General features: G+C 36.0%; 1 protein-coding gene across 2 annotated transcripts in view; it reads left to right on the forward strand.

Annotated features, from left to right (window-relative positions):
• Positions 1-13,953, forward strand: part of RBM25 (RNA binding motif protein 25) — a 32,495-nt gene extending 18,542 nt beyond the window's left edge. The window contains exons 8-19 of one of the 2 annotated variants that reach the window (XM_035539358.2): positions 703-756; positions 1,016-1,099; positions 4,667-4,953; positions 5,849-6,053; positions 6,372-6,461; positions 7,686-7,759; positions 8,426-8,576; positions 8,964-9,288; positions 10,287-10,561; positions 11,005-11,103; positions 12,310-12,357; positions 13,547-13,953. In XM_035539358.2, coding sequence (XP_035395251.1) covers positions 703-756; positions 1,016-1,099; positions 4,667-4,953; positions 5,849-6,053; positions 6,372-6,461; positions 7,686-7,759; positions 8,426-8,576; positions 8,964-9,288; positions 10,287-10,561; positions 11,005-11,103; positions 12,310-12,357; positions 13,547-13,639 — 1,785 coding nt within the window. In that variant the 3' untranslated portion in view covers positions 13,640-13,953. The remainder of the gene's footprint in view (positions 1-702; positions 757-1,015; positions 1,100-4,666; positions 4,954-5,848; positions 6,054-6,371; positions 6,462-7,685; positions 7,760-8,425; positions 8,577-8,963; positions 9,289-10,286; positions 10,562-11,004; positions 11,104-12,309; positions 12,358-13,546) is intronic. The other variant, XM_035539359.2, reaches the window with a different exon arrangement.
• Positions 13,954-14,792: the final 839 nt, after the last annotated feature.

The raw sequence follows: 14,792 nt of genomic DNA on the forward strand, positions 1-14,792 counted from the left end.
CTGAAGAGATGGTGCTAGCTCATTGCTCTCTTGGCCATAATGGGGAGAGGAAGAGGAGGACTGAGGGGTGGGGGGAAAGGGAAGATGGATGCACATATATATGTATGTTAGGGGGGTGGAGAAGCTCGCTAGCTTTGGGGCTGTTGTCCCCTGAAGGGCTTGGGGGTGAAGAAGACTCCCAATGGTGTTAGCAACTGAGTCTATTGTTAGTTCTTCTGGATGAAGGCATGACTGATGTGGGGGAGTTGAAAATGCGTGTGGGGAACAGAGTGAGTGGAATCTGGTCTTCTATTTGAAGCACGGGGGAACCTCGCTAATTCGCACTATTAGTTAGTAGGTGCAATTTACCAAATTTTGCGAATTAGCGAGTAAATGAAATCAAGACTTAATGCACCACAAGTATCCTGATTGTTTATATTGGCAAGTGTAGCTTAGTCTTGTTTATAATGTTCTCATAGCATACTAATATCCTCTAGTATACTTCACAATTCAGTGAAGTCTTCCTAATATGAGACCTCACTATCTATTGAGGTAGTTCAGAGAAGGGAGAATTAGCGAGGTTCTTCTGTAATTTTGTTGAATCAAGAAATAAGATCACAGCAATACAATATTGCTTTATAGTACAAACATACAAAACATTGTTTTTCAGAGTAGTGTGCAATCTATTTTTAAAAAAAAAAATCTCCGTGGATTTTTCCGCAGATTTTCCGCAGATTTCCAGTGGCCCCACTGATACCTTATCCACTCATCACCAAGGTTCGTTTACATTGTAGGCTTTGACAATGACTATGTTTACTGCTAGTTGCCAGATTTGTGACTCTTGTCCATCTGATTTTTTTATTTTATTTTTTTTTCACTCATTAACATCAGACTGTCAGGTTTGGTACTGCAGAAGGACTTTATTTATCTCTTACAAGACTGGTTGAAAACTTCTAACCTTCAGCTTTTCTCTTGTTCTCCTATGTCTTTACAAATGGCTCTTAATGCTTTTCCTCCTGTCCCCCTTGTTTTTTAGGAGGATATAAATGCTATAGAAATGGAGGAAGACAAAAGAGACCTGATATCAAGAGAGATCAGTAAATTCAGAGACACACACAAGGTAGTATTCTTGTTTTTGCGCTTAATACAAATTAGGCTTTTTCAAAATCCAAAAAACCACTATTATAAAAATTTAGCCGTACGTTGCAATGTCACTTAAAATGATGTTTATATTAGGTTTAATATACATGTAGTTCTTTACCAGTCAAAAGACAAATACCACGTTAAAGTGGCCCTTGACATCTTTATGCTAAGACTTCTGATTGCTACTGATTATTTTGCAGTCTTCTCACTTTATCATGAATAAAGGCAACTTAAGTTTCTACACATACATTAAGTCAAGATATTTATAACTAAAGGCTAAACGGGGCTGCAGTATAAGACATACACTTGAGTGTGTTTCTGTAGGTAGATTTATAACATAATCCAAGATTTTATGAAGAATTGAAACTTGAATAAATTTAAGTCTTTTATTTTAATAGTTCTAAGTTTAAGAGTGGGGGAAGATTAAAACTAGGTCAGTGGTTACCAGACTTACCAAACTTTAGATGCATGGAAGAACTGTAAATTCCCATAAAGCTAATCTATTCATTGACCCCCACCATTATGATAGAGATCATATGGTGACTAATGCAAGATGAAACTCACAGCTTGGAAAGTAACATGGAATAGGATGTAAGTATGAGCTTCTGTTTTTTATTATACTTATGGATGCCCCCTCAGAAAAATATGCAAAGGGGTAACTGGCTTGGAAATGTTTGTGCACATCAAATCCCACCTCAGTTCCCACGTACAGAAGTTTCCATTAATGCTATTGCATCTGTGAATGTTTCTGCTACGGAAAATAGCACTTATAGGTAGTAAGGAAAATATGCATGTAATGTTCTTGTTTTAATGTTTAGCTTAAAGTTGGTATTATTTTTCCCCAACAAGACTGGAATGGTCCTTGGTGTAGGGAAATATCAACAGGCTCCTCTTTTGAGCACATGCTTTTATTTCAAAATATCCCTAAATCAACGTTAATGAAAACATTGAAGCTACAGCAAGGTGAAGTATGCCCGTGTTATTCAGCTTTACCACATGCAGTCACTGGGGATGGTACTGTGTTTTCACGCAACTTTATCCATGTAAACACAAGCGACTACACGTTGTTGGATGTATACATATTCAGTTTTTCACTTGACTGAAGTTGTTGGAGATGAAAATGTGGGGAAAAATTCTAGAAGAAATCATCTGGAGAAGCTCAGCAATTGAATGCAAAACTGGTTCATGGTGAAACTTCAGTAGAATTGTGTTAAATTCTAAGCCCTGGCAAGTCACTGGTATTAACATACAAACAAGTTATATGCTTAACAAAAACGAGCAAACAAAAACCCAAAACAACAACAAAACATGCTTCGTTGTTTCAGAAGCTTTTGGGCATTTTACTGCCTTTAATCTTTATTATTGGAGGGGCGTTTTGGGGTTTCTTAACATCAAAAAATCAACTGGAAGTAGTCATTGTGTATATTGGATATGTTTAAAAGGGGCTGAATCTTTAGCAGCTGGCTAGTGAGCACAGTGAACCTTTGCATGTTTTTGGTATGAGTTTATAAAACAATAACCACAGACTGTCAGGGTATCAGCATTGCAGGGGGCGTCCATTTACAGCACGGACGAGTCTGAAGAGAGCTCAAGGTAAGATTTATAATTCTTCTACCTGTTCATTTCTGTTCATTACTTCAATATATCTGATACTGTTCCCATCCCATTACCCTTTCAGATCCTCTTGTTTAGGCTGATAGAAGTTGATGAGGTCAGATTTTGATTACAAAGTAGACAATTTTCTTTTGATTGGATTTTAAGAAAGCGGGCCTACAAAATGGATTTTAATTCAGAACACTTTGTGTATTTACGCCTGTGTAAATATATTTTTTTAAAAGTAAAACAAACAAAAACAACCTCTCTTGAGAAATTCTTTTCTCACCACAAAGTTTTTGAGTGGCAAAAAAGCAGGAGTTCTACCAAAGAAATTTCTATTGGAACACCTAAGATAACCTGTAAGTATCAACGACTTCAGTATATAAACTTTTCTTTAAAAGTATTTGAAATTTGAGGTAAGTTGTATTTTTAAAAGTTGACAGCCTAGGTTAGTATCTGACCATATTGAGGTTTAATACCGTAAAGCTCCTGTAAAATACAGTCCTTTACAAATTGGTTTTCAGCCCCGTGTATCTTATAGAATCTAAGTTTTGTTTTTCATATCAGTTTTCTACCAATTTCCTACCATTTTTAGTCCCTTTTTCCTTTTGTGATTTCAATGTATCCAACATTGGTTTGCCTGTATTGTTCTATCAATGCAGTGTAGTTTCACTGGATACATTAATCACTAGTGAATTAGCTTTATTTCTGTAATCCTTTGTCGGTTCTCTGGTCCCTGTGCCTATGGCAGAAGAACGCTTATCAGGTAAGATTGCTTTTTAAAGTTGTCTTAAATGCTTTGTTTAAAAGAAAAGAAAAAAAAAAACAGAGAAAATGCTGTATGATTGTTCCAGTTTTTAATTTCATTTCAGTGGTGGTAAACGTGGAGCCAAAGGGGATAAACCTGTTTATTCTGCTCAATATTTGTTCAAAAAAAGTGGTATTCTGGCATCCGTCAGGTTGAAATTTGGTATATTTGGTTGTTATTTGGTATATTTGTGAACCGTGTACTTGCTCTTCCTCCCAGAAACATAGCTTATAGGCAAGGTTAATCCAGTGTTGGCGGTCCATGTCCTAGCACAGCATCTGTAAGTTAACACATAACAATTGCTTCCAAGGATGGATTTATCTATCATTCTGTTGATGTATTTTCTATTGTCTTATAGGAATTCTGGTCATAGGAACTGTTTCTAATTGAAAAAAAAGTTGCAATTTTGTACAATTTTTAGTAAAACTGTAGCAGGTAACCCTTTAGTTTCTGTGTTTAAAAAGAGCTATTTCCAACCTTTTTTTTGTAACTCTCTCCATCTTGCAGTGGTGGAAGTTAAGGATTCCATTCTGCAGAGTCCAGTTCTTACCAATGAACTGTTAGAACTTTTTTAGGGAGGGAAAAGGGGAAAGGTTGCAGCTCTCTTCACTGTTAAACCACATGCACCATGTGTAAGTGGATAAATTTCTTTACCCAACTTTTCATATAGGATGGTTTTGGTCTGCCAAGACTTTTTGCGAAAACAAAACAAAAAAAAAAAACCACACTGTCCAGTAAGCATTCCACTGAAATATACTTTTATAGATGAAAGTTCACTTCGTTTGTACCCCAGTGGCTTATAGGGCCAATGGAATCTGTGGCCCACTTGAATCATGACTGGCAGTGCACTGTGTATGTGCAGTTTAGTCAGCTTATAATATGAGGCCAGCCCTGCTCTGCTAAGGTTGGAGATTGCTGGTCTGTGTAGATCTATGCTTTTGCACGAAATCTAGTCTTGTGATTGCTGCATTTTGATTTCATACTTATGAGTTCCAAAAGATACCCACCAAACCCTATTTAATATTTTAAAATCAATGGGCGGTTTTGGTATTTCCATTACCAGCCTTGTGTGTTGCGCCGGGAAGATCCAGTTCCTATAACTGCGAAATTAACTATGAAAGTTCTCTTGTTGGTTTTTAGAAACTGGAGGAGGAAAAAGGCAAAAAGGAGAAAGAAAGACAGGAAATTGAAAAAGAACGCAGAGAAAGAGAAAGGGAACGAGAGCGTGAACGAGAAAGGAGGGAGCGTGAAAGAGAGAGGGAGCGTGAACGTGAACGTGAGAAGGAGAAGGAACGGGAGCGTGAACGGGAGCGAGATAGGGATCGTGACCGAACTAAAGACCGAGACAGAGACCGTGAACGGGACAGAGATCGGGACAGAGATCGTGAAAGGAGTTCAGATCGCAACAAGGATCGGAGCAGATCAAGGTAAATACGCTGGAATTGCTATCTATTTCAGTTTTTTTCCTAGTGCTCTTTTCTGAATGTATATAGTTCACGACATCAGCTGCCATTCAAAAAAAGAATGGTCCTTTTGGTGGAAGATCAGTGTAAAAAAGGAAATCAAAATTTTAGAAAATACTGTTTTTACACAAATCAGAATACTTTATTTCCTGTACAGCACAAGAATATAAGGATTGTAATGTGCCATAAACAACCCTTCAACCATGGCTTGTATGCTGGTTTTATCAAGAATTTTTTATCAAATTTTTTTTTCAATTTATCAAGATTTTTTTTAATCTCTTGGTGGGTAGTTTCATTTCTCCTTGAAGTTCTCCAGTGTCTTTACTTCACGTTTTTTAACCTTTTTCTTGGGTGTATTTAATGCAAGGGGATTCCTCTTTCAGTCTTAAACTATGTCTAATTGTGTTGGGCTCTAGATGCTGCTTTTTTTCCCTCTTCAGTGTAGGAAAAATAGCTGTTTCATGTTAAGTTTTCTTGTAGACAGGGTTCATGTTATCTGTAAGCTATGTAAATATGAAGGACTTGTTTAAGCGTACCCTTTTTGTGGTATTCGTAGCTGTTACTTGTTGTGGAGAACTACTAACATAATATGAGTTGCCATGTGCTCATGCTTAATTTCTGTAGATACTTGTATTTAATGGTTGCAGTGTTCAAGCAACTACGTTTAGATAAAAGAGGTACTGAATATATTAAAATATTGATCCGTGCCTATAGCTGTATTGGCTAATTATAATGTATAATTGCTCAAGACTGCTTGCAAGACTATATAAGTAGTGCATTATGCATTTGAAGAGGCATCATTAGATTGAGTGGACATTGAGGGCTCTGTACTTAAATTTGGACTTTTTGCTTCCTTCAGAGAAAAAAGCAGAGACAGGGAAAGAGAACGGGAGCGGGAAAGAGAACGAGAGCGGGAAAGGGAACGTGAGAGAGAACGGGAAAGAGAGCGAGAAAGAGAACGAGAGAAAGATAAAAAGAGAGACCGAGAAGAAGATGAAGAAGATGCCTATGAACGCCGAAAGCTAGAGAGGAAACTGCGGGAAAAAGAAGCTGCATATCAAGAGGTAGATTGAAATTTCTAAGATTCCTTAAGGAAAAAGAAACTTCTGCTGGGTGAAACTAACTGTTTTACTGTAAAATACGCCATTCCTTCTCTCTCTTCTTCTTAATACACTTTTAATCTCTTGACTGTATGAATTGGGGCAGGTGGGTCAGTTAATCAGAACAACATTGAACTTATTCTAGGGTCTTAGACTATAAATAACTAATTTTACCTATTTTTAATGTAAACGTTTCAAAACAATAATTCAAACTAACTTCAATGTAGTAGCGCTGTTTTTAATGTTCTTGAGACAAGAGTGTGTCTTTTTCTTCTGTTGTAGCGTCTTAAAAACTGGGAAATTAGAGAAAGGAAGAAAAGTAGAGAATATGAAAAAGAGGCTGAAAGAGAAGAAGAAAGGAGGAGGGAAATGGTAAGGCTTGGTTTTACCTGTGATTTTTTTTCTCCTTGTTCTTTGTGTCCTGTTTAGAATAGAACAGTCTACTGCTATCTTTATGGATAGTGGTAGAGCTTCAATTCTGTATACATGCATGTATGTTTTTTTATACAAAAATATCAGTTACACTTGAAAAAGATGTCAAACTGAAGCGGGGAGTACTGTTGAGAGTCTAGAAAACAAAACCTAGCAGCTTGATCTTATGAAGGCAAAAGAATAAGAAGTAGGCAGCTGAAAATGCTATGGTTTGATCATCATGTACTACTCCATTTGTAACCTTTATTTTTGTCAGATTTTTAGCAAAACCTACTAGAAAACCTACTATATTTTCTATGCCATACCAATGGAACTAGAACAGTCATCTTATTTCCAACCTGCTCATGTGCCTGAACCTTCTATAATATTTAAGTACTGCTAAATTTATGGATTTAGTTAATTAGTTGTGAAATTACCACAGTTACCAATGTAATATTTGAAAGTCTAGTCTGAACTGACAGCTTTAAAAAATAGATGCTTCCACAGGCTAACAGTTTTTTGCTGAAGAAATTATTTTAAATGACGGTGTTAACATTTCACTTCATAATTCTTCTAGAGAAAGAGAGAAGATACGAGAGAGTTCTAAGTAGGAGGTGGAGTGGGAATTGCTGCAAAGCAGAAATTGGAAAGGGATGTGGGAAAGAATAAAACAAAAATGAGAAAAAAAGACATTAGGTTTACATAGAATTTAACTTTTTCCTCCTAAAAGCTTGGGAGGTGTTCTGTTTTAACCCCAGAAGGCAGCTAAGCCCCACACAGCTGCTTGCTCCTTCCCTCCCAGTGGGATGGAGAAGAGAATTGGTAGGGTAAAAGTGAGAAAACTCATGGTTTGAGATAAAGACAATTTAATATATAAAGCAAAAACTGCACAAGCAAGCAAAATAAGGAATTAATTTGCTGCTTCCCAGTGATAGGCAAGTATTTAGCATTTTCCAGGGAAGTTAGGCTTCATCATGCATAGCAGCTACTTGGAAGACAAATGCCGTAACTCCAAAGGTTCCCCCCACTTTACTCCCAGCTTTTAATGTTGATCATGATGTCATATGGTGTTTCCATGTCTGGAAAACTCTGTACTTTGAAGCATGGCAGATAATATTAGTAAGTTAATTTATTACTAGATTTTAAACCAGAAATAACATTACTTAATGCTTCAATTTGTTGCAGGCAAAAGAAGCCAAACGGTTAAAAGAATTCTTAGAAGATTATGATGATGACAGAGATGATCCAAAATACTACAGGTATGTCTTTGTATAGATTCCAGGCAAAAAAATATTAATTGACCATTTTAACAAAATTGTGGGTTTTGTTGGCAGAGGTTCATGAAGCTTACATTTGAGTGATTAGGTGGTGATGTAAGGGGCATGAATTATTTCGGCATTACTTGATTAAGTGGCAGAGGGAAAAGGAAAAGACCTTTTATTGCTACTTGCTAATGCTTGGGAGCAGCTGCTCCTTCCTGTCACTTCAGTGATCAATTACAAAATAAGGTGGAGGGGGCAGGAAGAATAGATGAAACATGTCTCTAAATAGTTCACTACAAGGAAGCTGTGAGTTGTATCAAGAACAAGTATATTAAGGATGGGGAAAATCCTTCAGCATGGTACTAACTAAAAACTTGGATCAAACTAGTCTTACAGATATGTACTTGTCAAATACAGATTCTGATAAATTCGATTCTTTTCCTGAGGAGACTGGCAGTCACATTTTCTGTTTAATATGATGAGGTAAATTCCATATAGTAATGCAGGGAACTTGTATTTTTCTGTTGCAAAAATACAGGACAGTAGATGCTCTTACAACTCTTGTTTTTAGTGGAAGACCTTTGTATCGGGCGTTTCTTGCATTGTCATACAAGGTTCACATTTGGAATGTTCTTTGAAATGTAAATTCTGTATCTTTTGTAGGGGTAGTGCTCTTCAGAAGAGGCTACGAGACAGGGAGAAAGAGATGGAAGCAGATGAACGGGATAGGAAAAGGGAAAAGGAAGAACTAGAAGAAATTAGGCAGCGCCTTCTGGCAGAAGGACACCCAGATCCAGATGCAGAACTCCAGAGGGTAAGTAGCTGTTGGTCTGACAGGGGAAAACATCCCTTAGTATTCTGCTGGTATTCAGTAAAATCAAAATGTATTTAGCAAGCAAAAATTTGTAAGAGAGTTGATGGTTAATATTTGTTCTATTTTCTTTCTTTAAAAAAAAAAATCCAGGTAAGCAGTAAGAATATTGGAAATGAAAAGTAACTTCAGATCTGTGCTTAGATGGAGCTCAAAAACAAATGTGGATTGACCAGTTTGGTTTTCTTGTTTGTTTTTCTTTTTTACTAAAATGGCAGTAGTTGCATATATTTGTTATTAACAAACTGCCTGGGAAGCAGTGGGCTTCTAGATTCTCTTTAAACAGTGCTGGTTTTGAGAGTTTTTTTTCCTAATTCTGTTTCATTGTAGATGGAGCAGGAGGCTGAGCGGCGTAGGCAGCCACAAATCAAACAAGAGCCAGAGTCTGAGGAGGAAGAGGAGGAAAAGGCAGAAAAAGAAGAAAAAAGAGAAGAGCCAGAGGAAGAGGAGGAGGAGCCTGAACAAAAGCCCTGCCTTAAACCAACTTTACGACCAATCAGTTCTGCCCCATCTGTTTCTTCTGCTAGTGGAAATGCAACTCCTAACACACCCGGTGATGAATCTCCCTGTGGCATTATTATCCCTCATGAAAATTCACCTGATCAACAACAGCCGGAGGAGCATCGTCCCAAAATAGGACTTAGCCTCAAACTGGGCAAGTTTACATATTATTTTGATGTTCTGTATGGGTTCACAATTTAAAAAAAAAAAAAAAAAAAAAAGCCAAAATAAGCAGCCACACAGTTTTCTAAATATACTGAACATTTTGACGTATTCTATCAAGTTGTTGTTATCCAGATAATCTGATTGATTTCTACTATTCAGTAGATACCTTTTATGGATCACTCTCCCAAAATCTAGGGGTGGGGGAAGAGAGAGGGAAGTTCTGTCATCCTCAAGCCTTACTATTTTTTTTAGGAATGCTCTGAGCTGGGATTAATAATTCCACGTGAAAGCTCTTTGCTACTTTTCATTGATGCAAGTATATGTTAATTAAGCCCTAGGTACTTCCTCTATTTATTCACAAATACTATTGACCAGTTTTCAAAGAAGAAAACTGAAAATGAGGTTTTTCACCTCTTAAAGTGGAATTGATGGCAATTGCAAATAGAGCATGAGTGTGGAGTTTCTTAGCACTTCAGCAATTTTCCAGTGTTTTGAAAAAAAAAATAAAAATTGTTCTGAGTAGCAGAATTAATGATATTTATTTCAGAAAGCTTGTGCATTTATGGTTTATTATTTTGATTGAACGGTATCAGGGCTGCACTTTGAGCTCACGCTTAAATCTTGAATGAAAAGAGACTCTGTGCTCTTGGGCTGACAGATTAACACTTTTCCTAACATTGGATTCAGAGTAACCTTTCATTTCTGTGCTTTGCCTCTGGTAGAGTTTGAGCTCATGCTGTAGTCCCTTTCTCTCAGTTAGGGATGCTAATTGGTTTCAGGGTAGAAAAGAGCAACCTGTTTTTCCTGAAACCTTGAAGAGAATGCCAGTTTGAGCTTGGCATTTTTATAACAAATTTTGAGAGATTAAAATTTTTGGTGGCATTCATAGACACTTATATAACACAGCTACTCCTTGAGAAATACGTGAAGAACAAACTAGCTTCAGTTGAATTTTATGAATATGTAATTCTGTCTTATGGTTTGTAGGTGCCTGCAATAGTCCTAATCAGCCCAACGCTGTGAAAAGGAAGAAGCTTGCTGTGGATAGTGTTTTCAATAAATTTGATGATGAAGACAGTGATGATGTGCCCCGGAAAAGGAAACTTGTCCCCCTGGATTATGGAGATGAAGATAAAAGCAATATTAAAGGCAGTGTCAATACAGAAGAAAAACGCAAACATATTAAGAGTCTTATTGAGAAGATTCCCACAGCAAAACCAGAGCTCTTTGCATATCCTCTTGACTGGTCAATTGTGGATTCAGTAAGTTGATTTGTTTTAATAATTTGCAAGAAGCATATTTTTTTCCAAACAAACTTTTGAATTGCATAGAAACACATCGTTCCTGGGACTGCAGTGGATTAAGTAGCACCATCAAATGGAATCAGACTTGAGTACTATATTTCTTTTCCATGTTTAATACTTATTCTGGGCATGCCTGCTTATTTTTTCGGTCTCTCCTGAATTGTTATAAATTGTCTAGTAGTGTTTTAGAAGGTGAGTGTGTGTGTGTGTGGGGGGGGTCATCTAGAAACATTTCTGAACGGATGTCAGAAATACTGATTCCAAATCACTATGGGTTCTTTCTAAGCTAATAGCAAAAGGTATCTTTCACTAAATAGTTAGGTTTGTTCTAGCTGCCTTCCTGCCAGTATTGTTTCAGGGAAGTAAAACTTATGGAAATTACGGTATGCTTTTTCTTCCAGACACTAATGGAACGTCGAATTAGACCGTGGATAAACAAGAAAATAATAGAATATATTGGTGAAGAAGAAGCCACGCTAGTTGACTTTGTTTGTTCAAAGGTTAGTATCTTCTTGGTCCATTGTTCGCATTTTAAGCTACAGCAATGATGGCAATACCTGTTTTTGAAGGCAGTCTGTTATCTTCTCTATAAATATATAATATTGTGTGCAGAAATGGTCAACATACTTGAAGTTAGTATGTACTCTGTTTTACAGATTACCTCCTTTAATGCTTGCATACAATTTGTACGTGTCAAATGCTGTTTTCTTAGATAAACATATGGACTAGACTGGATTGATGAAATAAAAGTAGCTGTTATACCTGATAGTTTGACCATTAGATTTCAGAGTTAATAATTCATTGGCTGTTAACACTTTTAACTTAAAAAAACAAGATGCCTGAATTCAGGGAAAGCCAGTAGGCTGACTTTGCATAATTTTTAGGTTAACTAGATGAATTTCTTAAAAAGTTTTTTAGATACTCTGTTTCTTCAGTAGTAAACAAATACTGAGGATTTAGACTTAAAATTAGATGTCATTCTGCCATACATTTTAGCCATTACATGATTTGTTTAAACTAAACTCTTCGGAGATTATTCCATCAAGTTAGAAACTAAAAGTCTAGTAACTTGCTTTCTTATATCTGTCACAACAACTTTATTGCTGTTTCATAAATAGGGAATTTCAAAAACCACTTTTGTAGCATGGGTGGTTAGTAGAAAGTGAAAAGCAGAAGCTGAATATTTGCAAAATTTTAAGTTATATTCAAAAGAAACATAAAAATAGAATGTTTTATAGTCTTAAATATATATTATGATTCTGAAAAATAAAAATACTATGAAATACTTCAAAAGACTGATTTAAAATTCAGTTATAAAGAGTGATACAGGGAGAATTTTGCTCAAGATTTTGCTTTAGTGTTCTATCAGGAATGTACTGTTGGATAAAGGGGAGCTTACTTAAATTAGGAGAGCTTAACTGATGCACAAATAGCCAGCAAGTAGAGGTCCTGTTGAATCTCTGAAGCTTGCTGTAATATAATCCTCAGTAATGAGCAATAAACTAGTAATCACTATGATTGAATCTGATGTAGTTTAATATTAATCTTGCCCTGGCTAATACTAGAAACTAAAAAATTGGAAACACTTTCTCATGTACAAAGTATTCAAAATCCTTGAGAAGTAGAGTGATTTTTTTTTTTTCCCCCCAAAGATGTTCATATAGTTTGATTTGAGTTTTCAAACTAAAAATATTTGTTCCTTTCAGGTTATGGCTCACAGCTCACCACAAAGCATACTGGATGATGTTGCCATGGTAAGCAAAAATTGTACAACCAAGACACCTTCTGCATAGCACAGAAGCTAGTAGTCAGTTGTGTGAATTAGTAGAAATCCATAAAAGAAATATTTGGTGTTCATAGAATGTGCATATTGTAGGGAATTATGAAAGCTGTTTTGATTAAACAGGTAATGCTAAAACAGACATGACTTTGTAGTTCTGGCATCTAAATACAAAATACTGATCTCTGGTGAGGACTTCTTCATATTTGGGAATGTGGAAATTCTGTCCCTAACTGTAGAGGTAAGATTTGACAATAACAGAGCTGTACCAGAAACCTGAACTTTTATTTATTCTCATTCTTGTAACTATATTTTTATAATTAGTGTTATAGTAGGTTTACTCCTAATTAATGAGTAAAAGGTGATCTGCAGACTATGAAAACTTGTGGGTTTTTTTGTTTGTTTTTTGCTCGGTGTTAGAAAGAGGAAGCTTTATGAAATAAGGCTACTGCTTCACCTTGTCTTCATAGATTGAAAGGTGATTAAGTACTGATTGTTTCCTCTCTTCTGGAAAGAAGATTTAGAGGCGTCAAGTTGGTAGGAGTCAGATTCACAGCACAAGTCAGTAGGTGGTTTTTGGTGTGACATGAGAAACTTCCTGAGAGGTTTTGTGTGTATAAATTCTGTAAGTACTCAAAAGAAGCCTGGATAGTAAGCTCAAGGAAGAGAAATCCATCAAGGGATTACTTAATAAATAAAATAGGATCCAAGGAAGTTCCAAGCTGAAAATGAGCAGAGACTTGGAGAGAATTAATAGCAAATTCCACGTGTGTCCATTTTTTTAAACATTCTTCCCAGGCTTGTTATTCCTCTGCTTTTTCTCAAGCCATTATTAGAAACTCATTATTGGTGCTTATATATCTTTGTGCTCAAAGCTGCCTTATACAAGTATATAATTAGTCATATTAAAGTATGAAGTATATAAGGTATATACTGAAGTCAAGCCAGGTGATAAATGCAGGACAGATGAAATGAATAAAATTTATCCAATGCCTCACTCAAATGCTTAACTTTGATTTGATTAGCTCTACTTTGATAGAAAATGGTATTGTCATCTTTCTTTTGACTATAAATGGCAGACTTTGATATGTCTACTAGGACTAATCTTGATTACTAGAATGCCTAACCTAAAAAATAATCTATAAAATATGTATTTCCTACAGGTACTAGATGAAGAAGCTGAAGTTTTCATAGTCAAAATGTGGAGGTTGTTGATATACGAGACAGAAGCCAAGAAGATTGGTCTAGTGAAATAAAGCACTCTCCTTGCTTCTAGGGTTCCATTTTTCAATTTTTTTTTCCATTGTTCAAAGACTTTGAATTTTCTCTGTTCTCAGAGACTTGAGACCTGTATTTTTTTATGTAGAAAATGTGAATTTTTTTGTCCTCTGCTTTGAGGCCCCCTTTACCCTTCTCAGTTAGTTATATGAAATCCTGCATTGGTTCTCTTTATAATTCACCAGGTACAATTACCGGTATGTTTTATAAGCTGCAGCTACTGTACACGCTCTCTGGTAATCTTGTTATGTTACTTTGATTCTTGTAAATATTAGAGAAAAAAAAAGGCCCATTTTGCAAAACACTTGCACTTAATGTGGAACTATTATCAGTTACGTACGAAGACAGATGATTTTACTGCTTTTTTCTCCTACTCTCCCTATTTTTATTTAAGGAATGATCAGAACACAATTCAAAAATAAGCGGTTTGAGCTGCTTTCACAGAACAGCTTTGTGTGTTCTTCTGGTCCTTTACCTGCCTCTGGAAAAGAAGTTCCCTTGTACTTCTGATTCTGATGTGAACCAGAAGCAGTCTTGGTACTTCGTTGCCCATTTAGAGTTACTAGTAAAGCTGGGAAGTTAATCTCCTGCAGATGCTCTGCTTCTTTCCTAGAAAGTGCAAATTGCAGGAAGTTTTTTATTCTCGGCTCAGTTAAAACAAGAGCAGGACTGTAATTCAATAAGTGCTATTTAATTTTTTTTAAACCTAGCTTATTTTCTGCTGAATTTCATTTTATCCCTTCTCTATTATCCCTTCTGTCTCCAAAGTAATCAGATTTTTTTAAAGTTATTTTTAAAAACTTTTTTTTAGAACTTAAAGAAGAAAAAACACCTGCTTGGGAAGCTTCAGAGATGTAACTGAGTGTAGTAGTTGACAAAAACTAAACCATAAATTTTTCAAACAAAATTGAAGTCTTGTTTTTATCCATACTGTTAAAACAAGCCCTGACTTTTGTTTTCTACTGTGAGCAGTCTATTGTCCACAAAGAGGGTGATATTTTCCTGCATTGTTTGTATGGATTTTTATAAATAGGCTGATGTGATACAAATGATGAGATGTACTGTAAACTGCATTTTTTATCTCATACCCAGGTAAGAAGACAAATCAATAATGTGCTATGAGCTGTCTTG

The sequence above is a fragment of the Cygnus atratus genome, chromosome 5 (assembly GCF_013377495.2).
Source record: "Cygnus atratus isolate AKBS03 ecotype Queensland, Australia chromosome 5, CAtr_DNAZoo_HiC_assembly, whole genome shotgun sequence".
NCBI lineage: Eukaryota > Metazoa > Chordata > Aves > Anseriformes > Anatidae > Cygnus > Cygnus atratus.